The 24,632-nt window shown below is 44.2% G+C and overlaps 1 protein-coding gene across 4 annotated transcripts in view; it reads right to left on the bottom strand.

The window, feature by feature from the left end:
• Nucleotides 1–589: 589 nt before the first annotated feature.
• apba2b (amyloid beta (A4) precursor protein-binding, family A, member 2b) overlaps nt 590–24,632 on the bottom strand; it is a 103,416-nt gene continuing 79,373 nt past the window's right edge. For 2 of the 4 annotated variants that reach the window (XM_056244144.1, XM_056244146.1), the window contains 4 exons: nt 17,372–18,565; nt 15,062–15,142; nt 1,939–1,978; nt 590–1,123 (listed from right to left, as the gene is read on the bottom strand). In XM_056244144.1, coding sequence (XP_056100119.1) covers nt 921–1,123; nt 1,939–1,978; nt 15,062–15,142; nt 17,372–18,520 — 1,473 coding nt within the window. In that variant the 5' untranslated portion in view covers nt 18,521–18,565 and the 3' untranslated portion in view covers nt 590–920. The remainder of the gene's footprint in view (nt 1,124–1,938; nt 1,979–15,061; nt 15,143–17,371; nt 18,566–24,632) is intronic. The other 2 variants (XM_056244145.1, XM_056244147.1) reach the window with 1 other exon arrangement.

The raw sequence follows: 24,632 nt of genomic DNA, 5'->3' as shown, positions 1-24,632 counted from the left end.
GCTGACTCCCGAAGCTTTTCATTTTCTTATTCTGGGTGGTGGAAATGGCAAAAAAAAAATTGATACTTGACTCCCTATAATGATTTCTAGGGGCATTTCTACCTTCATAAGGGCTATTTTTCCTAACCATATTAACCGTATGTCAAATATGAAATTAAAACCTCCAATAGTGAGTCATTGAATCATTCATTCAAACAATTTGTTAAAAATGGATGATTCATTCAGAAACAAAGCAATTGTCTTTATGTGAATGTGTTATTGAATCATTCACTCAAACGATTGGTTCAAAAACGCAATTCATTCAGTAACTTTTCTGTTTTGTTCTGAGACATACAACGGTTTTGCTCTTGCTTTTTTTGGAACTATTTTCATTGGCATTCTAACTGCATTCAAATCACACTGCATGCTACATCACACAGTGGGCTTTCTCGAGGTGTGTTTTTGTTTGGTTGTTGCAAAGTGAGTGATGACATACTCGATAATGTAAGCTTGCACATTGTAAAAACAACACTTAAAATTGATCATAGATAATACATATCACACATCACTACTGCTAATGCAAGAAAAGAGATGGCATTAATAAATACATAAGTGTATACAGAACTTTGTCTTTTGTTTTTGTCTATTTTTAATTGTTGCAGGAGAAGATCAGTATCCGAAGTGGTTTGTGGGAAAAAACTCCCAGTTTGATTGCGCCACATGGTCTCTTAAAACACAATAAGTTCACTTGAATTTTCCATGTAACATGGCAACAGGAGGGCTTTCTACGTTAACCAAATGGGAGGAAGAGGGATTACACTCCTACACCACGGAAAATAATCCTATAACTACTGATTAGTCAACAAGTCCCGGGGTGTAAACAAACAAATCTCATCTCATCTAATTCTCCACAGAGAAATCTGCATTAGCTTCAAACTGCTTCACTTGAGAGCCACACCAAAATAAAATGTAAAAACAGAGGTTCTAGGTTTCTGTACCTTGACCCGGCTCACTGCCTCCTGGGCCTGTATCATCCTGATGTTTTTCGATGGATTTCTCTCTGACAGAAGCTGAGTGGACCCGAGGTAGTTGGCGGCAAAGATAATCCCATCAATGAGGTCCTCAGGTTCACATGGGCCCGGCACTGTTAGAAGGGAAGCATTGAGAATTCATTATTAAAGCTATTTGTTGTGTTGCCACCTCCTCTGTAGACCACCTCACAGTGACTGATAAGGCATATGAGTGTGAGCTTATCAGGAAGAAAAGTTGCATGCAGATGTTGTGTGTATGAAAGTGTGTGTGAATATATGTGTGTTCTTCTCAATTCCATCCCACAGTGAGTGCTGATAAAATGTTACCGCAGACACTGAAATGCGGGAACGAAGGTAGCCACATGAGGAAAACCAGGGTGTGTGGCGTGTTTTCTGCTTGTGTGGTATGGAAATGTGGATGACAGTGACACCCACCAAGGGATACATTATACTGCCATCATTCAGGCACAAGATTTAAATGTGACAGAAATCTATCCATTTAATAGAAAGCAGAATTTGTTCCCAAAAATGACAGCAGCAATACATCTTAGGCTGCCATAAACCAAAAATAAGCTGTGGTCAATCAATAGTTCTGCTTTTCCAGAACTCTCTTTCGCTTCCTATAACAGTCTGTAAGTATTTCTCTAGTTGAGCAACTACTCCATGTGCCCTTATATTAGCAAACATGACTATTCTAATTACGGTCTCACCACTGTAACCCATTAAAACAGCTTAATTCTGCCTGCATTTCACCATGTAAACCACTGAGACATAATGCATTCTTCAGCGCGGCTCTCTAATCTCAATGCTCTGAGTTGGTTTAGTGAATTTGATTTGTTTTTGAGTTGATTTAATTCTGATAGAATAAAAGTTTTGGGAGCAGATTATCAAATGCAGAAAAAATAAAAGACAGGAGATGCTCGCTTACCATCCACAAAGCTGGGAAATGAGGCCGTCTTCTTTGCTGGCTAAGAAACAGAGAAACAGTGTTTGATGTATGAAAGGAGATGAAACGTCCTTACAACATACAGCATGCTTATAAAGTGTTTACCTTTTATAAGAAAAAAAACAATCTCTAGGTTAACTTCAGGAGGTAGCAACAAGTGTCTTAATGAGTGAGTCATGGAACAATTTATTTAACCGAAACAAAAGATTGTCTTTATAAACTAGTCATTGAATCATTCAATCAAACGATTTGCTTAAAAGTAGCATAACATACAGTACTATTCTTACTATTTCAAATACTATACACGGGATTCCTATCCCACAAACATTACAGGGTGCGTGCGGCCGTGCGCATACCAGAGGCAGAAAGCCAGATTGGTGAGCTGGTCCGCTACTGCAAGTTTTGAAGCTTTCCTTATTGTTTGTATTGTTTGTATATAACTGCTGACTCAATAAAACGTGATTTTAGTTGGATCTGTTTGTCTGTCTTTAATTTTGCAGTGTTACTGTGATATATGTATGAATTATCATGTTAGGCTAATAATGTAACTAGCAATGTTAGCAGTGCAACATCTACTGGACAGCCCGAATTTGCTTTTATATAAGTTACGTTACGCTTGTTTTGACTTACAGACACCACTACTATGCTATTAGCCTACTACACGAAACACGTCTTTTTTCGGCCTCCCGGTTGCGTGCGCAAACATTGATGACGTTGCAGAGAAATCCATGTATACTATATCCTGCTATTTCAAATTCAGCAACTGTTTATGAGTCATTAAATTACTTACTCAAACTATTGTATTGTTTGAGAATGGTTCCGCATGTGGCTTAAGTAACTGGCAATATTTAGTGGAAGATTTTGTTTGCTCAAAATTAACTTCTTGTTTACTCTTTATCACTCGACTGTGTGGCATCTAAAACAGAAGGTATTTCCAAAGTAATTTATCCATGTCATTCCTTGTATGTTTCTGGTAATATTAAGAAAGCCAACTCAATTATTTTCCAATTCCTGTGTAAAAATAAAACTCACTATATTAAGAAATCACAGCTCGTTAAAGAGTATGATATGGGTGGTATCAAAGCCTTGGACTATGAAGCAATGTTTGGGACCTTTAAGATTAACTGGTTGAAAACATTTCTATCACAACCAGATTCTATGTGGTTTCACATACCTAGACATCTATTTAAAAAAAGTAGGAGGGCTTGATTTTCTTTTGCATTTGTGATTTTGAGGTGACCAAAATTCCTGTTAAATTATCAAACTTCCACAAACAAATTCTCCAATATTGGAAAATGATATTCACCCATAACTTTTCTCCACCTGGATCCACCTTATGGAACAATAGGGTTGTTATAATCAATAAGAAATCATTGTTCAGGTATGATTGGTATGAAAAGGGCATTGTGTTTGTGAATGATGTTATAGATGATAATGGTAACTTTTTGGAATATAAATCTTTCTTAGACAAATATAATTTAAACTGTACAAATAGAGAATACAATAAGATCTGTAAAGCAATACCTGTACCTTTATTACAGTTAATTCAAAGCACATTGTTATATACAAAAATAAGACCCTTACCAACTTTACCAAATTTAGTTATTAAAGATTGTACTTTAGTTGACAATAAATGTAATAATAAATATATTAATGATGCTTTGAAATCGAAATTGTTTTTTATTATTATAACAGAGGATCGTGTGTACAGGTTCTGAATATGGGTGCATTGTCCATAAAAAAATCTCATTTTAAATTCATTAAATGGCCCATTTCCCCAAAAGTCAAAGAGACACACTTTAAAATAATTTACAAGATATACCCGGTCGCTGACTTTCTTAGAAAAAGATTTAAATTTGATGTAGACCCTTGTGTATTTTGTGAGTTGGCTGATGAGACTCTGGAACACGTTATATTCTTGCCCCTTGTCTAATAGTTTCTGGTCCGAGCTACATAATTGGCTGTCACTTAAGATTGATAATATCCCTACTCTCACCTTGCCACACATCCTCTTTATGGATATTATAGATTCATCAGTATCAGATTTAGTGAATATGATCATTCTTATGGGTAAATATCATATTCATTGCAGTAAGTGGAGATGTTCTAAGCCTTCCTTTGTTTGGTTTATAAATGATTTTAAATTGTGTTTTACCTCACTGAAAAAGATAAAAATCTACTAAAATCGCAAGGAAAATGTATAGTGACATATTGTTACAATTGTGTCCTGTTTCTTCCTGCTTAGTGTTTTTGGTTCAGTCCTGTGTCCCAGTTTTTCCCGCTCCTCGTTTGTGTTCAGTCCCTTCACCTGTGTCTAGTTACTTTGCCCAAGCTGTGCCTTGTTCACCTAGTCTGTTCTCGGTGTATTTAAACCCTGTGTTCTCCCTCATTCCTGGTCCGTTCTCGTTAATGTTGAGTGTGTTGTATGGTTCCTGAGTTTTTGTTAAATAAATTCCTGTTTCCTGTTCCTCATCGTCATCCTTGTGCTTCCTGCCACACATACCGTAACACATATCTAGGAAACGTCTCGGTTACATATGGTAACCCTCGTTCCCTGAGGGAGGGAACGGAGACGTAGGTCAGACTGACCAATAGGAATCTCGCTAGAGAGGCCAATCTACTTCGAGTGAAACTAAAACAAGCCAATGCACATTGGCATGCAATCATTTGCATCAGCTGCGCGTCCTCGTCAGCGCGGGTATTTAACAGCAGCTGTTATGATTGCACGCTAGTTTTTTGCTGAGGAGCCAAACCTGAAAAAGCTGGCCGCCCCAGCGGGCGGCAGCAGATGTGGCGACGGGACCTACGTCTCCGTTCCCTCCCTCAGGGAACGAGGGTTACCATATGTAACCGAGACGTTCCCTATCGGTCAGTCACTACAACGTAGGTCAGACTGACCAATAGGAATCCCTACCAAAGCGCCACAGCTGCTGCACCCCATCCAGCGCCCCATGCAAGCCTCTACACCTTCTTGCCTAGAAGGACGATAGGAGGAGGCTACACACAGAGTGTATCTGTCACTGTTGTTCCGTAATAACCCATACAGTGAGATTATTGGATAACACTGGGAAAGCGTGCCCTTCAGTTAGGAAGGAGGACGCTGCGGAAGCCACTTACTTCAAGGAGTTATGTGGGGAATACATATGGACTAGCCCGAAGGCTGTACTACATATGAGATAGTGGGTGACTTAGCCCAAGGGAAAGACACGGGCTTCCGTTAGGAGCAGCCGTGGAAAATATACACATATGGGATCCCCGTAGGGTCACACATATGGAACCCAGCCCAGATCCGGTTCTCAAGGATTCAGCGGATAAAGGCCTGGCACCTGGACGCTCCGCCATGTCCGGGCCGAGGGGTTTTTGGAGGACTCAACAGGTTTTTCACTCTGGAGCAATAAGGGTGCACAGTAGGGTGCAGCAAGCCGACAGAGCCGGGCCTCTCGGTGCTTCTACCCGTTTAGGGTGAGAACACGGGAGGAGACCGGCTCTACACGTAGGCTATAATATCTAGCGAACGTGTTAGGTGTCGCCCAGCCCGCAGCTCTACAGATATCTGTTAGCGAGGAGCCACGTGCCAGCGCCCAGGAGGATGCAACGCCTCTCGTGGAGTGTGCATGCAACCTGAGCGGGCAGGGCACGCCTTGAGCTTGGTAAGCCAAGGCGATGGCATCCACTATCCAGTGGGCCATCCTCTGCTTGGAGACAGCCTTTCCCCTCTGCTGGCCTCCATAACAGACAAAGAGCTGGTCTGAGGTCCTGATGCTTTGAGTTCTGTCCACGTACATACGCAGAGCGCGAACGGGACAGAGCAAAGCCAGGGCTGGGTCTGCCTCCTCCAAAGGCAGCGCTTGCAGGTTCACTACCTGGTTTTTGAAGGGAGTGGTAGGAACCTTGGGCACATAGCCAGGCCGGGGTCTTAATACCACATGGTTGTCACCCGGCCCGAACTCTAGGCACGATTCGTCGACCGAAAATGCGTGCAGGTCTCCTACCCTCTTGACAGAGGCCAGTGCAACCAGTAGCAAAGTCTTCATGGAAAGAAGCTTTAAGTCTACTGACTGCAGAGGCTCAAAGGGAACATCCTGAAGTGCTCGAAGCACCAGGGGAAGATCCCAAGAGAGTATGGAGGGGGGTCGAGGAGGATTTAATCGTCTCGCCCCCCTAAGAAACCTGACGACCAGGTCGTGCTTCCCCACTGTTTTGCCATCTACGTGGTCGTGATAAGCTGAAATAGCTGCAGCATGTACTTTGAGGGTGGAGGGAGACAGCCTTCGCTCCAACCCTTGCTGCAAGAAGGAAAGCACAGACCCTATCGAACATCTCCGGGGGTCTTCTCGGCGAGAAGAACACCACTCGACGAACAGGTTCCACTTCAGGGCGTAAACACGTCTCGTGGACGGCGCCCGTGCTGAAGTGATGGTGTTAAGTACCTCAGGGGGTAAGTCACCTAGAACCTCCGCGTCCCGTCCAGGGACCAGACATGGAGTTTCCAGAGGTCTGGACGCGGGTGCCATAGGGTGCCCCGTCTCTGAGTCAGAAGATCCTTCCTCAGAGGAATGGGCCAGGGAGGGACTGTCCCAAGGAGCATGAGTTCTGGGAACCAAGTCCAGGTGGGCCAATAGGGAGCCACCAGAAGGACCTGCTCCTCGTCCTCCCTGACTTTGCACAGTGTCTGTGCAAGTAGGCTCACTGGGGGAAACGCATATTTGCGGAGGCCCCGGGGCCAGCTGTGTGCCAGTGCGTCCGTGCCGAGTGTTCCCTCGGTCAGGGAGTAAAACAGCTGGCAGTGGGAGGTCTCTGAAGAGGCAAACAGGTCTACCTGAGCCTCTCCGAACTCTCTCCAGATCAGCTGAACCACCTGGGGGTGGAGTCGCCATTCTCCCGGAAGCACAGCTCGTGATAGCTCGTCGGCCACACGGTTGAGCACGCCAGGGACATACATGGCTCGAAGCGACCTCAGACGCTTCTGACTCCAGAGGAGGAGATGGCGGGCGAGTTGCGACATGCGACGGGAGCGTAGACCACCTTGTCGGTTGATGTACGCCACGGTCGCAGTGTTGTCCGTACGGACCAGCACGTCCCTGCCCCGTAGCGGCCTTTTCAGGCGGCTCAGAGCGAGATGTACTGCTAGCAACTCGAGGCAATTGATGTGCCAATGCAGTTGGGGAGCCGTCCACACCCCTGACACTGCATGCCCGTTGTACGTGGCACCCCAGCCGGTGGCAGAGGCATCTGTGAAAACCACAGCATGCCTGGAGACCTGTTCCCAGGGGACTCCTGCCCGAAGGAACGAGAGGTCTGACCACGGGCTGAAGGTCTGGCGGCAGGCCGGTGTGATTGCCACCCGGTGAGTGCCATGATGCCACGCCCATCTCGGGACTCGGCCGTGAAGCCAGTGCTGAAGCGGTCTCATATGAAGCAAGCCGAGCGGAGTTACCGCTGCTGCCGCTGCCATATGCCCCAGGAGCCTCTGAAAAAATTTCAGTGGGACCGCTGTCCTGCCTTTGAACGTGTTCAAGCAGTTCAGCACCGACTGAGCGCGCTGCTCTGTGAGGCGCGCTGTCTGTGCGACCGAATCCAACTCCATACCGAGAAAAGAGATCCTCTGCACAGGGGCGAGTTTGCTCTTTTCCCAGTTGACCTGAAGGCCCAACTGGCTGAGGTGCGTGAGCACGAGGTCCCTGTGTTCGCATAACTGATCTCGAGAGTGTGCTAGTATAAGCCAGTCGTCGAGATAGTTGAGGAGGCGAACGCCCTGTTCTCTCATGGGAACAAGGGCCCCCTCCGTGACTTTCGTGAAGACACGGGGAGACAGGGACAGCCCGAAGGGCAGGACCTTGTACTGATATGCTCGACCCTCGAACGCAAAGCGCAGAAACGGCCTGTGTCGAGGAAGAATCGAGACATGAAAGTACGCGTCCTTCAGGTCGATCGCTGCAAACCAATCTTGGGGACGGATGCATCCGAAAATGCGTCTCTGCGTGAGCATTTTGAACGGTAGCTTGTGGAGGCTCCGATTCAAAACTCGCAGATCCAAGATCGGTCGTAACCCACCACCTTTCTTGGGTACAATGAAGTAGGGACTGTAGTGCCCTGACCTCATATCGGCTGGAGGGACCGGCTCTATCGCGTCCTTCGCCAGTAGGACTGCGATCTCCGCACGCAAGACATGGGCATCGGCTGCTCTCACTGTAGTGGAGTGGATGGCCCGAAACTTGGGGGGACGCCGGGCGAACTGAATCGCATAGCCGAGCCTGATGGTCCGAATGAGCCAGCGAGACGGACTGGGGAGCGCTAACCAGGCTCTCAGAGACCGTGCAAGCGGGACCAAAGGGACTGTAGGCGTACCCGGAGTGGGGCAGCGAGGTGGAACACAGGGACGTGGCTCGGGAGGCTCTCTCTGGGAGGCGGCCCGTAGCAGGGTCTGTGTGTGCTGTGCAGCACTTACCTGGTTCCACGGGGCAGGAGGTGCAGGAGGCGGCTCGGTGGCGTTCTCGAACTGCACACTGCTGCTCACTGGCGACAGAGGAAGCGGATGAGAGTGGTGAGGATTCTGTCCTCCCACTGCTCTCCGGGTCCTCTTCGGACCCAGAGATGGTAGAAACTGCTCTTTTATTGAAAATTTGGGTACCGCTGGTTTTGAGGCCAGCGGCGGAACACAAACAAAACGAAACACAGGATTTTCCACCCGGCCCTCTTCCGGGGGAGGGAGCGATGCAGTCATCGTCTCCTGGAGAGCAGTCCCTTCCATCTCCGGGTCGCCCGTCCTAGGGCCGCTTACCCCTGGCTTTGCCGCCCCTCTTGGCGGGGGCCTGGACGGGCGGGGCGCCCTGCCTGCGACTGGCTCCACGGCGCCGCTTAGGTGGAGGCTGCTGCTGTGGCACGGGAGCAGGGGCAGACGCAGGCGGACGCCCTCGGCGACGAGCAGACTGAGGTGCCGCGGGCGGCGGGGTGGAGGCAGCAGCTGGCCGCCGCGGCAGGATGTGTTTGATGGCCTCCGTCTGCTTTTGTACAGCCGAGAACTGCTGGGCGAAGTTCTCGACCGCGTCGCCGAAGAGGCCGGTCTGGGACACAGGGGAGTTGAGAAACCGGAGTTTGTCAGACTCCCTCATGTCAGCCAGACACAGCCAGAGATGGCGTTCCTGGACCACCATGGTGGACATCGCACGACCCACCGACCGCGCGGTCACCTTCGTCGCACGAAGCGCGAGGTCCGTCGCGATGCGAAGTTCCTGAAGAACTTGGGGATCATGACCACCCTCGTGCAGGTCCTTCAGTGCCTTGGCCTGATGGACCTGCAGCAACGCCATGGCGTGCATGGCAGAGGCAGCTTCCCCACAGGCCTTGTAAGCCTTGCCGGTTAAATCCGACGAGTACTTACAGGCCCGGGAAGGGAGACACGGTTCTCCACGCCAAGTGGAGTTAGGGCACAGTTGCATAGCAACGGCCCGTTCCACTGGCGGGATGCGCGTGTATCCCTTAGCTGCCCCGCCATCAAGGGTGGTGAGGGAGGAGGAGCCACCGGAACGGTTTCTGGCAGTAAAAGGTGCCGTCCACGTTCCCGTAAGCTCCTCATGCACTTCCGGGAAGAAAGGCACTGGGGTGGGTTGCTGAGAACCAGCGCGCGCCACCCCGAGATACCAATCATCCAACCTCGAGGGTTCGGGACACGGTGGAGGATTCCACACGAGCCCGACCCCGTTGGCGGCCCGGGAGAGCATGGCCATCATCTCCGGGTCCGTCTCAGGCACCGCTGGCACCCCCGAAGGAGGCAGCGGTGCCGAGTCGTCGTCCGCAGAGAAGTCTGACCCACCCTCCGATGCAGCGATCGACATCTGGTCACTGGGAGCCCCAAAGGAGACAACCGGTACACACCTCGAGGATGGTCCAGCTTTCTCCAATGGAAGCTCAACTGGCTGCGGAGCATGAGAGGGGTGAGGGCTCCTAGGGGGTTGGTTCCCCGAAGGAGACGCGCTCACCGTGATCCTCAGGTCACCCGCGCCCCCGCCCGAAGCAACCCTCTGAGGAGGATTGGAACGAGGCAGAGGCACGGGGACTCCGCCCCTTTGCAGGAACAGGAGTCTCGACCGTAGCTCCGCGATGGTCATCTTCCCACAATGGGTACATGACTCATCCACAAACGCTGCCTCAGCGTGTTCAATGCCCAGACACACGAGGCAGCGTTTGTGACCATCCTGTGAGCCCAGGTAACGACCGCATCCAGAAACACACAAATAGAAAGTCATCTTTTTCTTTTTAAAAGACGCTCTCTATTTGTGTAAGCTCTTTTAGGGACTGCTCTCACTGGTGCTGAAACACGCAGGGGAACAGTCACTGCGAACACAGACAGGAATGTGCACCTGTCTGTGCGCGATCTCTCTCTCTCTCTCTCGCTGTCTTACCAGCTGTGAAAACAGCTTTTGAGCGCTCGTACGGCGCACCTTACCAGCTGTTACAACAGCTTTTTGGTTTGCTCAATACCACAGACAGGAGAGAGAAAAAGACGACTGTTCGCGCTGCCGTGCTGTAACGCCCGCACCGGGAAGGAGAGGTCCAAAGAAGAGGCTCGCTTAGTAACACTCTGTAGGTTTAACATGAAGCGTTTGGCTCCGAAGCAAAAAGCTAGCGTGCAATCATAACAGCTGCTGTTAAATACCCGCGCTGACGAGGACGCGCAGCTGATGCAAATGATTGCATGCCAATGTGCATTGGCTTGTTTTAGTTTCACTCGAAGTAGATTGGCCTCTCTAGCGAGATTCCTATTGGTCAGTCTGACCTACGTTGTAGTGACTGACCGATAGGGAACTACTGTTTCTTTACAAAGATAAATTAAGAAATTATGTTTACTTAAGTATTCAGTAAAACAATATGTTATTGCGAATATTATTGTTATTTGTTCATCACTGTGTCAGTGTTTTATTCGCTGACTTTAGCTAGCTTCTTTGCACGAAGAACAACATAGTGACGAAACGCGCTCTGTAGTAGTTTGTTTGTTTATGGCTACTGTAGAAACATGTCGCCGCAAAATGGCTATTTCAACGTAAGGGGCCGTGGTGTATGTAGATAGAAATGGTTCATTCTAAGGTAACAAAAACATAAAAACATTATTTAAGGTTCATTATTTAAGGTATTTATACACCACTGAAAACATAGTTATGCATATGATATTGCTTTTCTGTCAACAGATCCTCCTAAATATTACACAATGCATCTTTAAATATAATATGGTTATCATAAAATTTTTGCCATCCAGACCAGAGTATAGACAATGAGCCCAGGATATATATATATATATATATATATATATATATATATATATATATATATACATACACACTCACCTAAAGGATTATTAGGAACACCATACTAATACTGTATTTGACCCCCTTTCGCCTTCAGAACTGCCTTAATTCTACATGGCATTGATTCAACAAGGTGCTGAAAGCATTCTTTAGAAATGTTGGCCCATATTGATAGGGTAGCATCTTGCAGTTGATGGAGATTTGTGGGATGCACATCCAGGGCACGAAGCTCCCGTTCCACCACATCCCAAAGATGCTCTATTGGGTTGAGATCTGGTGACTGTGGGGGCCATTTTAGTACAGTGAACTCAGCCATCAGAGGATGGGTATATGGTGGCCATAAAGGGATGGACATGGTCAGAAACAATGCTCAGGTAGGCCGTGGCATTTAAACGATGCCCAATTGGCACTAAGGGGCCTAAAGTGTGCCAAGAAAACATCCCCCACACTATTACACCACCACCACCAGCCTGCACAATGGTCACAAGGCATGATGGATCCATGTTCTCATTCTGTTTACACCAAATTCTGACTCTACCATCTGAATGTCTCAACAGAAATCGAGACTCAGACCAGGCAACATTTTTCCAGTCTTCAACTGTCCAATTTTGGTGAGCTCTTGCAAATTGTAGCCTATTTGTAGTGGAGATGAGTGGTACCCGGTGGGGTCTTCTGCTGTTGTAGCCCATCCGCCTCTAAGGTTGTGCGTGTTGTGGCTTCACAAATGTTTTGTTGCATACCTCGGTTGTAACGAGTGGTTATTTCAGTCAAAGTTGCTCTTCTATCAGCTTGAACCAGTCGGCCCATTCTCCTCTGACCTCTAGCATCAACAAGGCATTTTCGCCCACAGGACTGCCGCATACTGGATGTTTTTCCCTTTTCACACCATTCTTTGTAAACCCTAGAAATGGTTGTGTGTGAAAATCCCAGTAACTGAGCAGATAGTGAAATACTCAGACCGGCCCGTCTGGCACCAACAACCATGCCACGCTCAAAATTGCTTAAATAACCTTTCTTTCCCATTCTGACATTCAGTTTGGAGTTCAGGAGATTGTCTTGACCAGGACCACACCCCTAAATGCATTGAAGCAACTGCCATGTGATTGGTTGATTAGATAATTGCATTAATGAGAAATTGAACAGGTGTTCCTAATAATCCTTTAGGTGAGTGTATATATATATATATATATATATATATTTATAAAACGGTTAGTTCCATTCCTTGATTCTGATTTGTCAATAGCTGTGCTTTATTCATGATAGAACCGTTCACCCAACGGTTCTATTTATCACTGCGCAACACTCCAGTTCGTTGTTTTTATTTGAGCTTTCATGCATATTACACTTTGGAACGTTGTTGCTGTTCACGGTCAGGGACTATTTTTTTTCTAGCGGAAGGAAGGCTTTTAGTGATTTTACTTCATGAAAGTTGCACTAATACATTTTTTTTTTTACTTTTTTACTAATATTTTTATTGTGTGGTAACCGTTTTATAAAAGCAATAAGGTACTCGAGGCAAGTGCTGTATTGTGAATAAGTAATGGCTGAAGGGGTTGCAGGCACTCCGCTTCGCGTCGTACCTAACAACGCCCTTCAGCCGTTACTTATTCACGATACAGCACAGCCTCTCGTACCTTATTGCTTACATATAACATAAATAAATTACCCAAAACTCAGAATCAAATGGAAACCATCAGATAATTCTGGATGATCACAATACAAAATCCTGTCATTCATTCTGAAGTGGCTCTTTGCAGGACTGTGCCGAGCACCGTAGGCCACAAACACACCGCCAGACAGAGTAATAGCCATCATTTTACTACAGAGCTATCCAAATGGAGGTTATGCTTCAAGAGGCCTTCATTAAATGCAATCTAAGGACTCAAAAGCTCCCTCAGCCCAGGTAATTAAATGTTTTCAGAGGAAGTAAGGCAAGACTGAATACTGCTTTACATGACATAAGAAGATAGTTGCATCCCAATGCAAGTGATGTGTACAAACAGAATTCCCTTGGGTGAATACTTAGTGGATAATTATAACCATTAGGCTTTGACTTATTGGGTGAGTGTTTCCTAACTTGTAAAATAACATATGCACAAAAAAATAAATAAAATAAATAATAAAAAATTAAAAATTTAAAATAGTTTTCCAACAATCATGACTGTGAACAGCTCAGTAATTTTTTAGAAGGTTTAACAATCCCTATTGGGTAACACTTTACTTGAAGGTTGTGCATAAGACTGACATGACACCTTCATAATCATGACATGACACATGTCATGAATTTGAAGGCGGTTTTATGCATGTTTATGACAACTGTCATTAGGTGTCATTCGCTCAATTATGACATTTTAATATGACATTGTTTGAGATGTCTTTGTTATGACAACTTGATATAAACCAATACATCATAACCTGTCAGTGTCTTTGTCATGACAACTTGACGAGATAAACCAATACATCATAACCTGTCAGTGTCTTTGTCATGACAACTTGACGAGATAAACCAATACATCATAACCTGTCAGTGTCTTTGTCATGACAACTTGACATTACTAAGAAAACATAACCTGTCATAAATATGTCATAAACATGACATAGCAGATTAATTATCAAACTTAAGAAACCACTTAGCTTTATGGATTAACATTACATTAAACTGTCAGGTGGTTGGTTTTGACATTGGCTGTTATGAGGCCATTATAACATTTTAATGACAAATTCAATTTGAACCACTGTAGTTGAGGTCAAGAAAAATATTAATGACACAGTTATAATGGCCTCATGACAGCCAATGTCAAAACCAGCCACATGACAGTTTAATGTAATGTTAACCCATAAAGCTAAGTGCTTTCTTAAGTTTGATAATTAATCTGCTATGTCATGTTTATGACATATTTATGACAATTTATGTTGTCTTGGTAATGTCAAATTGTCATTACCAAGACACTGACAGGTTATGATGTATTGGTTTATGTCAAGTTGTCATAACAAAGACATCTCAAACAATGTCATATTTGCATAAAAAATGTCATAAATGATCGAATGACATAAACATGCATAAAACCTCTTTCATATTCTTGACATGTGTCATGTCATGATTATGAAAGTGTCACGTCAGTCTAATGCACACCCTTCAAGTAAAGTGTTACCGAATAGGTAGTCTTGACACACATATGACCCTAATTCACAAAATTAATTTAGCTGTCTCACTACCTCCTACATGTGAAACATTTATAAGGCAGTTTTTATACCAAAAAAAAAAGGGCACAAAAAACAAGAACATTCAAAAGCTTGTGTTGAGAATGATCTAAAAATGACCTTGGCAAAATGCTTGATAGCGCTATAAAACATGTTTTGAACACCTATTTGCCGGTTTTGAGTAGATGCCCAGACGATGTCTCATTTTATGGCTCTTGCATTCAGGGTGTGAGGCTCTTATGGAGGTTACATTAATACATAAAAAATGTGTAGAGAAGCAGTCGAACAGGCAGCTCAAGGCTGAACTCGCCTCAGTCTATGTAAATACAGTAGAACCAGGGCAGGAAAGGGCAAAGCCAATTATTTTACTATATCAACACATGGGGGAGGATGGTGACAAGCTAGTGCAACAGCTTATATATGCTGGAAAAAAAACATAAATTGTCTAAGAAAGCCAGAGAAACGTGAAGTAAATAAGACGACAGGCTGACATTGGCTAAAACAGCTCTGATGGAAAGAAATATCTGGTGATAATGTGGGGTGCATAGTCTGCATGCTGTCACATATTGATTGGTTAATGTGTTCTATGATTATAGGCTCACCTCAGTGACATTGTTGTTCTCCAGTGGTCCATTGAGATCAGACCGCTGCTGCTTCCTTGGCTGTTCTGCACTATTAGACACCTAGAGAGAATTTAAATTGAGAGAAATGAGTGAAAAATGAGTGGAGAGTGAAATGTGACTTTTTAAAAAAAACAGATGATGGGTTGCAGACAGCATTGAACAGCATTAAAAATTTGATGCTATCCAAAAAGCCAACATGAACAAATTAGACAGTACAATGAACACAATGTATTGAAACACTTTGGTAAAATGAACAGATGTTGTCTTTAACTGAAAATGCAGTGCTTAAAAAGACAATTTTAATCTTTGTCTGTCTGCAGGAAAGTTAAAGTCTCAAATGAGCACTCTGTCTACTGCACATAAGGACATTATTACTTGATGAAATTAATTTGTTGCCTGACAGGATAAAATGTAATCTCCTCATTGCCCAAAGGCAATAAAAGAAGCAGGAGGGTAATAGAACTTCACAAGACATTCACTGGACCACTGAGGCAATCTGACTAAATAGCACCCCTTCACCTAATTCCAGAAAATATCTAAAAAAACCATCATTTTTCAAACTCGATTCGATTTTTTTAAACTTCCATTAGAAAGTCAGCACCTCTTCTCATTTTTCAGTAAACCAAACTACTATTTGGCATAATGCATGGATATCATTGTTTGTCTTTATTGCTTGCTTAGTGACTTTAGTCAGAGGTTTCTAGAAATGAGCCAGTTTTCATTTTGGGGTTGTTCAAGCAGATGAGAAAAAAAACACCCACACAATGTACCTGAGTGAGCATAATGGGATGGAATCTAAAAAGCTTCTCAAGGTAATGTATTCTAGCAGGGTGGAAATTTGTTTATTCCTGAATATTAACAAATGGCTGCACATATGAAAGTCATTTGGGGATTTCAAGAAATTGCTTTTGATCAGGGTCCCCTTCATGTCTGGGTTACGAGACGGTTCCAATATCTGCCAGATGATTTTCTTTCATCCTTTTCAACTTGCCGCTCAAACTGAATGCTTTCCCCTTGAAATGAGCAAGTAAATGGTAATAACGGCATATTCTCTATAATTGTCTTTGGATCTACCCCCAAAATTATGCATAAATACATTTACATCAAATTAAAGAATACATTCTGAGCCATCTCCAAGTATCACATTTTATGCATCAGCTCTTAAGAGCATAAAATAGTAGATTATTACTCATTGCTCAGCTGTCAAGATATTGAGGTTCAATCTTGGGCATAAATAAGGACTAGTTTTGTTTACTTAAATGCCACTTGAATTTAAATGAGGGTTGTCAACATTCACATTAATATTTAACTATAATAATGAATATGTATATTACAGAGTGACCTTTAGGGATTATATTTCTTATTAGATTAAAATAAGTAACATTCATTATTACATTAATATTGACTGTTTAACTATTTAAAAGGAAGCAGAATACTTTCCGAGTTTTAAAGTATGGTACAGAAATCAATCAATCACTCAATCAATCAACATTTTAAACATTTACATTTTAAAATGTATTAAAATAAATAAAATAAAATTATTTCACAATATTAATCTCTTTCTTTGTATTTTTGATCAGATATTTGCAGCCTCGGTGAGCATAAGAGACTGCTTTTAAAAACATTAAAGAATTGTACCAACCCCACACACTTGTGGACGGTAGTGTATATACATCACAGACCAGCTGCCTTCAGAAAGACACTAATAAGAGATAATGGTAACACTTTACAATAAGGTTAATTGGTTAACATTAGTTAACTACCTTAGTTAACATGAACTAAGAATGAACAAAACTTCAACATTAATTTTTTAATCTTAGTTAATATTAATTTCAACATTTACTAATACGTTAGTAAAATCAAAGGTTGTATTTGTTAACATTAGTTAATGCACTGTAAACTAACATGAACAAACAATGAATGAACAGCTGAATTTTTATTAACTAACATTAACAAAGATGAATAAATACTGTAACAAATGTTTTGCTCATTGTTAGTTCATGATAGTAAATATATTAACTAATGTTAACTAATGAACTTTATTGTAAAGTGTTAACGAGATCCTTTATTTCATCATTTATTCCATCCACAGAATATTAGTTTGAGATAAATTGAATACATTGAATAAATTGCAAAATAAATTGAAAACAAATTCTCTATGTATTTAGTTGATCTTACTGCTTTCATATTTACGGAGCTGATTTATTCTGTTTTAACTGAACCATGTATTGAATTTAATAAGCTGCAACAGATAGATGCATTTACAGCTTGGTATGAAAATCCACCTACCTGCTCTCTCACTTGGTCCTGTGTCCATCTCTGTCTGTCCTCTGGTGTGTGAGGTCGTACCTTATAGTTCCTCTGGAGCTCAGAATTGTGTCTGGCAGGGGGGATGTTGAGGGATTTGGGTCTTCCGTCATGACGGTGAGGCTGAGGGTATGGGGCAGGGGCAGGTTCGGGTTTGGAGCGGGTCTCTGGCTGGTACCCGCTTGGTGCTGGATCAGGTGCCAGCTCCTCTGGGCTCTGATCAGTGCCACTGCTAAGACTGCCCATACTCATGCTCATCTTAATCTCAGCCACTATCTGATCAATATCCTCCTCCGCCTCCTCTCCCGTCTCCCCCTCTGTGCCTTTATGCCCCCGGTACGCTGACCCGTGCATAGAGTTTCCATTGTCCTCTGTGGCATAGCAGTCACCTGCGTAGCCATCTCTGTCTTGCCCCACATGTGGTTCTTCCTCCTGATCAGGGCAGTAGCCCTCACTCACCTCAAAATCCTGCACATCCTGATCTTCAACAGGAGGTGGAATCTGGTCCTGCTGGGGATCCGGATAGTGTTGGTGGTGGTGATCGAGAACAGGTTCGGGTCTGCCGTCGTAAAGCTGCTGATCAGAGTCCTGCTCGAGTACTTCGCAACGCACCTCTCCATCACCATGTGCATTCTCCTCTACCCATTCTTCAACCACTTCCTGGCACTCCTCTGTGTCCGGAGGTGGCTCCATGCGACCGTCCGGGTGTCTGTATTCTGGGTCGTTACAGTCCATTCCTTCCAGGTAGCTGTCATCCTCAGGACAATAGCGGATATAATATGTCACGCCTTCATCCTCTTCCGGTAGCCCTTCATCAAAATCGTCTTCTTCTTCATCAGACGTATTGTTGACGTAGTCTGAGCTAGAGTCTCCATCCAGACTGTCCGGGTGGCTGTGGTATTCTCTGTGGCCATGGTCTGGAGTAGTGGGTGTGGTCGGTCGGCTGTCTGTCAAATCTGCCTCTTCTTGGTTGTGGTAGGAGTGTTGGGACTCCTCAGGTTCCCCATGCTCTTCATACTCCTCCTCGGGGTGCTTAGGGTTGGGGTACTGGGCTGGGCAGGAGCATGGAGCTGAAGCGTGAGGCTCTGCGGCCATGCTGCTGTTGGTCCCTGGCCTCTTTCTCTGAGCCATTGAGAACCACTCACAGGCCGATCATCACTGGAAACCTCAATCCTGCTAAACAAAAACACATGGATAATAAGTTTGGCAACATTAACCATAACCACCAATTAAATTGCATAAAAAGCACTGTCTGCATTAAAACAGTCAATTTGTCAAGGTAGGTTGACAACAAAACCCTGACAATCAACATAAAGCACATACAGGTGGAAATTCACATTAAGATTTGCCTGACCCTTATTTTATAGCAATCAACTTCTTTATAACATATCTGACCAACCAATGTAAATCTATGAAAATATAAGAAATGATTTATGGCTCAAATGGTAGAGTGTGGCGTTAAAAGGGGGTGGGTTTGATTCTCAGGGAACACAATAATAAACACTGAGTAGATAAAAATGTTCGTCACTTTAAAAAAAGGCATATGCCAAATGTATACACTATCTTTGAAAGGTTTGGGGTAAGATTTTTTTTTATTGCTGAATACTTGTATTCAGCAAGGATACATTCAATTGATTAAAAGTAATAAAGACATTTGTAATGTTACAAAAGATTTCTATTTCAAATAAATTTGGTTCTTTTGATCTTTCTATTCAACAAAAATTCTTTACAAAAATTATCATGGATCATGTATCATATTAAGCAGAACAATTGTTTTCAAAATTGATTATAAAAAGAAATGTAATTTAAGCAGCAAATCAGCATTCAAATTATTTCTGAAGGATCATGTGACACTGAAGACCTGAGTAATGATGCTGAAAATTCAGCGTTGCTATTACAGAAATACATTCTATTTAAAAAAATATTAAAATAGAAAACGTCTCGGTTACGTATGGTAACCCTCGTTCCTCAAGGAGGGAACGGACACGTATGTCAGAAGTGATTCTGACGAATGGGGATCTCGCTCGAGAGCCTATCTACTTCGAGTGTAACTAAATGAGCCAATGCACATTGGCATGCGATAATTGCACCAGCTGCTGTGCATCGCGGCGCGACAATATAATGAGCGGCAGCTGCATCGCATCCTTGTTTTTCCGCTGAGGAGCCGGACTTGTGACTCGGCCGTACAGTGGAAGCTCAGCAACTAATAATAATAATAATAATTCATTACATTTATATAGCGCTTTTCTAGGCACTCAAAGCGCTTCACATGGAAGGGGGAATCTCCTCAACCACCACCAATGTGCAGCATCCACTTGGATGATGCGACGGCAGCCATAGTGCGCCAGAACGCTCACCACAAACCAGCTTACCGGTGGAGAGGAGACAGTGATGAAGCCAATCAGTGTATATATATACACTGTATATATACACACATGAGCAACTGTGGCGAGGGGATGTACGTCTCCGTTCCCTCCTCGGGGAACGAGGGTTACCATACGTAACCAAGACGTTCCCCTTCGTCAGCTCACTATTACGTACATCAGAAGTGAATCTGACGAATGGGGATATCTACCAAAAAGCCTCTGCTGCTGGACCTTCCAGCGCTCTGCTTGAGCCTCCTGGCCTGACCGTAGTGTTGGGCAGAAAGTAGGAGCTCTACGCAGAGAAGGTCAGTCACTGCTGTTCCGAAAGACCCACTCAGTGTGACTTATTGGATAACGCTGGGAAAGCGTGCCCTTAGGGAAGGGAACGCTGCGGAAGTCACATCCTACCCCGGAGGGAGGCACTGTGCCGGTTACACATATAGACTAGCCAAGCAGGGTAGTACAACATATGGTATTCTCTGGGGTGGTTCCAGCCTAGTTATAGGCGGATTCAGTCTCCTCGCTCCCCTGAGGAACCTGACGATCAGGTCATGCTTTCCCAATGACTTACCTTCAACTGCATCGTGATGTGCGGTGATAGCGGCAACATACACTTTGAGGGTGGAGGGAGACAGCCTTCGCTCCAACCCATCTTGCAGGAAAGAAAGCACGACTCTGATCGGACATCTTCAGGGGTCTTCCCGGTGGGAAGAAGTGATTGTGTCTATCACCACCTGAGGTAGGTCACCTAGAACCTCCGCGTCCCATCCATGGACCAGACATGGAGTTTCTAGAGGTCTGGAAGTGGGTACCATAGAGTGCCCCGTCTCTGAGAAAGCAGGTCCTTCCTCAGAGGAATGGGCCAAGGAGGGGCTGTCGCGAGGAGCATAAGTTCTGGGAACCAGGTCCAGGTGAGCCAATACAGTGCAACTAACAAGACCTGCTTCTCGTCCTCCCTGACTTTGCACAGTGTCTGTGCGAGAAGGCTCACTGGGGGAAACGCATACATACGCATACAGTACGGACCAGTACATGCTTGCCATGTAGCGGCCCCTTGAGGCGGCCCAGTGCAAGGCGTACTGTGAGCAACTCGAGGCAATTGATATGCCAATGCAGTCGAGGCTCCGTCCACAGACCTGAAACTGTATGCCCGTTGTATGCGCCCCCCCCCCCAGCCGGTGGCAGAGGCATCCGTGAAGACCACAGCATGCCTTGACACTTGTTCTAGTGGAACAGCTGCCCGTAGAAACGAAGGGTCCGACCACGGGGTGAAGGTTTGGAGGAAGTGCGGGGTGACGTGCACCCGGTACAGTCTCCAACAGTGTCGCCGAAAAAGGCCACCTAGTGAGATGGGAGCATCGAGAAAGCGAACTTTGGCGATGTCTCGCACCTCTGCAAGGTTTAGCTCTGGGGCGCTTCTGAAAGTGTGGGTGTCAAGTCTGAATCTGATTCAGCATGAGCACAAACACCATTAAAGTGGGAACTCAGCATCATCTTCATTTCCAGAGCGTAACAGCCCTCTCTCCAATGCAGCGATCGACATCTAATCCTCCCCTGGAGCCCCGAATGAAATGCTTGGTACCTCATGAGAAGGACCAGTAATCCCATCTGAAAGCTGCCAGGCATGCGAGACAGTGAACATGGCCGTCAAACTCGATGGCACACGGCACGCTGAGCGCTCAAGCCCTCATGAGAAAGGCAAGACGAACAACGTGCCGACGTGGTCATGCTCTTGTGAGAGAGCATAAACCACCCACGAACGCAGTCTCAGCATTTTTGCGATGCGCTAGAGGAGTGAGGGGACCGGGGAGGTGGTCTCGTCGGAGAATGCTCACTGTAATCCTCAGATCACCAACGCTATTAGCCAAAGTAGTCCTTTTCTGGTGGCCACCAGAAGAGAAACTAGATCGGGGAATAGGCAAGGGGACCCCACCTCGTTTGAGGCACTTGAGTCTCGACCGAGCATCTAGAGCTAGAGGGTTTCTACAGGTATCTTCAAATTAAATTTAATGCATTTTTAATGCCATTTTAAAATGTTTTAATGCCATATACGACCCAAGAATAACCACGTGTATATATATATATTAGGGCTGTCAGTTAAACGCGTTATTAACGGCGTTAACGCAAACCCATTTTAACGGCGTTAATTTTTTTAAGCGCGATTAACGGCCTTTTTGGCCTAGCAAACTTTGTAGTTTTTTTTCACATGCTTTTTGCAACAGGACGCGCCATGCGCGGCGCGGCGCTATGAAACCCATTCATTTCAATGGCTTGCGCTGCGCAAGGACGTTTTATTGCTTCGTCGACCAAAGCGCAAGCGGATCTAGCTAGACCAGAAACAAAACAACAGGCACGACGCCGCACACACTCGTTTGGGCTTGCGAGCCGGCCAAATAGTTGGTTAACGTTAAGTTTTGAGTGGATGACACAAGACGCCAAACTGGATGTCAATAAGATTCTGAATTGAAAGTTTACTTTTAAAAAGTTGCCAAATGGTTCCATTGACAAGACCAAAGTGATCTGTGTGTTTTGTCGTTGTGAACTGAGCTATCATCATCGCAGCACGTCCAGTCTGAAATACCACTTTTCTTTTTTTTTCCCAAATTATATAACATAATACAGTAGATATAAATGTTTCACATATACTGTTCTAAATTATTACAAATCATCATAAGATATGAAGAGCATTAAAGATAACATTCATATCAATGAAATTAAAGAACATTCGAATCACATATTAGAAACAAGAAAAAGAAAGAAAGAAAAAAAAACAATGGAAAGGAGGTATACATGTAGAATTAAAATAAAGAAGAGGAATTTAATTCTTTTGAAACACAACTTGATGGCCAAGCACACACACACACAGCTGATGCGAATTCTCCGCCCCCTCGTCAATATCAGGACCTGTCAGTATTTCTTTCACCCTTTTATTGATAGACAGTGTTACATTGTGTGAGAGATTATTTGCTCCAAGTGAGAATGTTAGTGTGAAATTGAACACAGTATTGTCAATGTTGTTTTCAATAAAAAAAACATTTGCACAAAGCAAGCCGATCCACTTTTCCATGTTGATAAGAGCATTAAAATGAGAAAAAATAATGGGACAAAAAGAAATCAAGAGACATTTAGAATAGATAAAAATCTGCGATTAATTGCGATTAATCGCGAGTTAACTATGACATTAATGCGATTAAATATTTTAATCGTTTGACAGCACTAATATATATATATATATATATATATATATATATATAAAATTCTTTTTTTCTGGAACACATAGGTGTAATTTGCGGGTAGGACATGTCGATTGTGTCCCCACCATTTTTTAAACATCTCGCGGCGTATAGGACGGGTCGCAGGAATGGTGTTGTTTCATTAGTAATATTATTATTATTATTAATAATTGCTCACACTTTCAAAAGAGAAGATTTGACACATGGCACTGACAATTCAACCAAATACAAAGTATTTATTCTCTTCCTCTTCCACCAGCACCGTCTCCTCCTCTGTCTCCTCCTCTAATGGGTCTACCCTGTTCGCCACCTTCTCAGGGCCGGCATCCTCCAACCTGGCCTTTTTAGGGGGCTTTCCTCTCAGGGCGAATGAGAGGATGCTTAATTGCTTTGTACCTAACATCTATGAAAGACAGATGCAATGATTAATGCATCCATGGCCCGGATATAATTATAAAATTTGACATGATTTTAAAAGTGACCTATAACATCAACTATGCAATACGCTTTAATTTATTTAGTGCTTATAAAATGATTAAGCCTATTTGGAGAGAGAGATGTTTATAATGTGACAATATGTCAGTCATCGTGTGATAACGAAAATATGACTAGGCCTAAACTACCGGTACTTGTTCTGAGCAGGTGTTGTCAGTGAACAGGCTGTAAAACTGTTGTCTAAGTTACAGACACTCATAAAAAACTGATGCTAATTATCTGGGAAACGTTCTCTAACAGCAATCAAGTTGCCATTGTTTATGTCAAACAAGTTGTGAATTTTTTGTAACATTAAAACAGGAGATCATGACTTATCTTGAATCTTACCCAGATACAATAGTGCTGTTTTCAAATTGGCTAATGTGTAGCCCCTTTCTTTTTTTTGATTGGCTGATAAGTGGCAGGCTCGACTAGTAAGAACTCCGGGGGACTCGGAGACGCGCTTGATTCCTGTCGGTTCCATAGTGAGAGCGGCACGGCCAGAGACATTTGGGGCGCTGCGGCATATTCAATATATTATAAATTGTTTTTCAGCTTGAGAAATACAATGTGTGGCGGGAGTGCGTGACAAAAGACCGAAATGAGTGACTGTCACGCTCAATGCGTGACACTTGAGAGCCCTGCGTCAAAGAGTATAGAAGAACAATATACGTTCTTTGCCTGCGTTCTGTTGCGGCTCGTGCACAACACTTCTCTCGGACGCGCGCTTCAATCCGTTGCGGAGAGACTCTCTTTTTGTTACGGTGAAATCACAAAACAATGCACACAAACGTGTAAACAATCGGTTTTGATGAGGGAAAAATATATACTTCTTACTGCGGATTAGAAGAACCCAGAACCTCTGACATGCTTGGCAAAAGTTCTGCTACTGGACTGCTACATGCATTAAAGTACATGCGTGTAACAGTCGGGTCTATTCTCGCTACTAGCAACATATATTAGATCTCATTAAATGACAAATTAAACACAATGTTAAATCTAACGCCGATTTGTGGCCGTCACACTGCATATGGGATTTTACGGCGCTGATTCCCATTGTCCCCAACTTTAAATACTTTTTTACAAACGCCGCAAAATCCTTTATCATTTTTACCTCTAACGGGCTGCCACCGTGTCTTAAAAGTTTTGTTTTCCAACCACTTTGGCTGG

Source organism: Rhinichthys klamathensis, unplaced genomic scaffold (assembly GCF_029890125.1).
Source record: "Rhinichthys klamathensis goyatoka isolate OS25496 unplaced genomic scaffold, OSU_Roscu_1.1 h1tg000931l_1, whole genome shotgun sequence".
NCBI lineage: Eukaryota > Metazoa > Chordata > Actinopteri > Cypriniformes > Leuciscidae > Rhinichthys > Rhinichthys klamathensis.
This window is presented reverse-complemented; position numbering and strand designations above follow the sequence as displayed.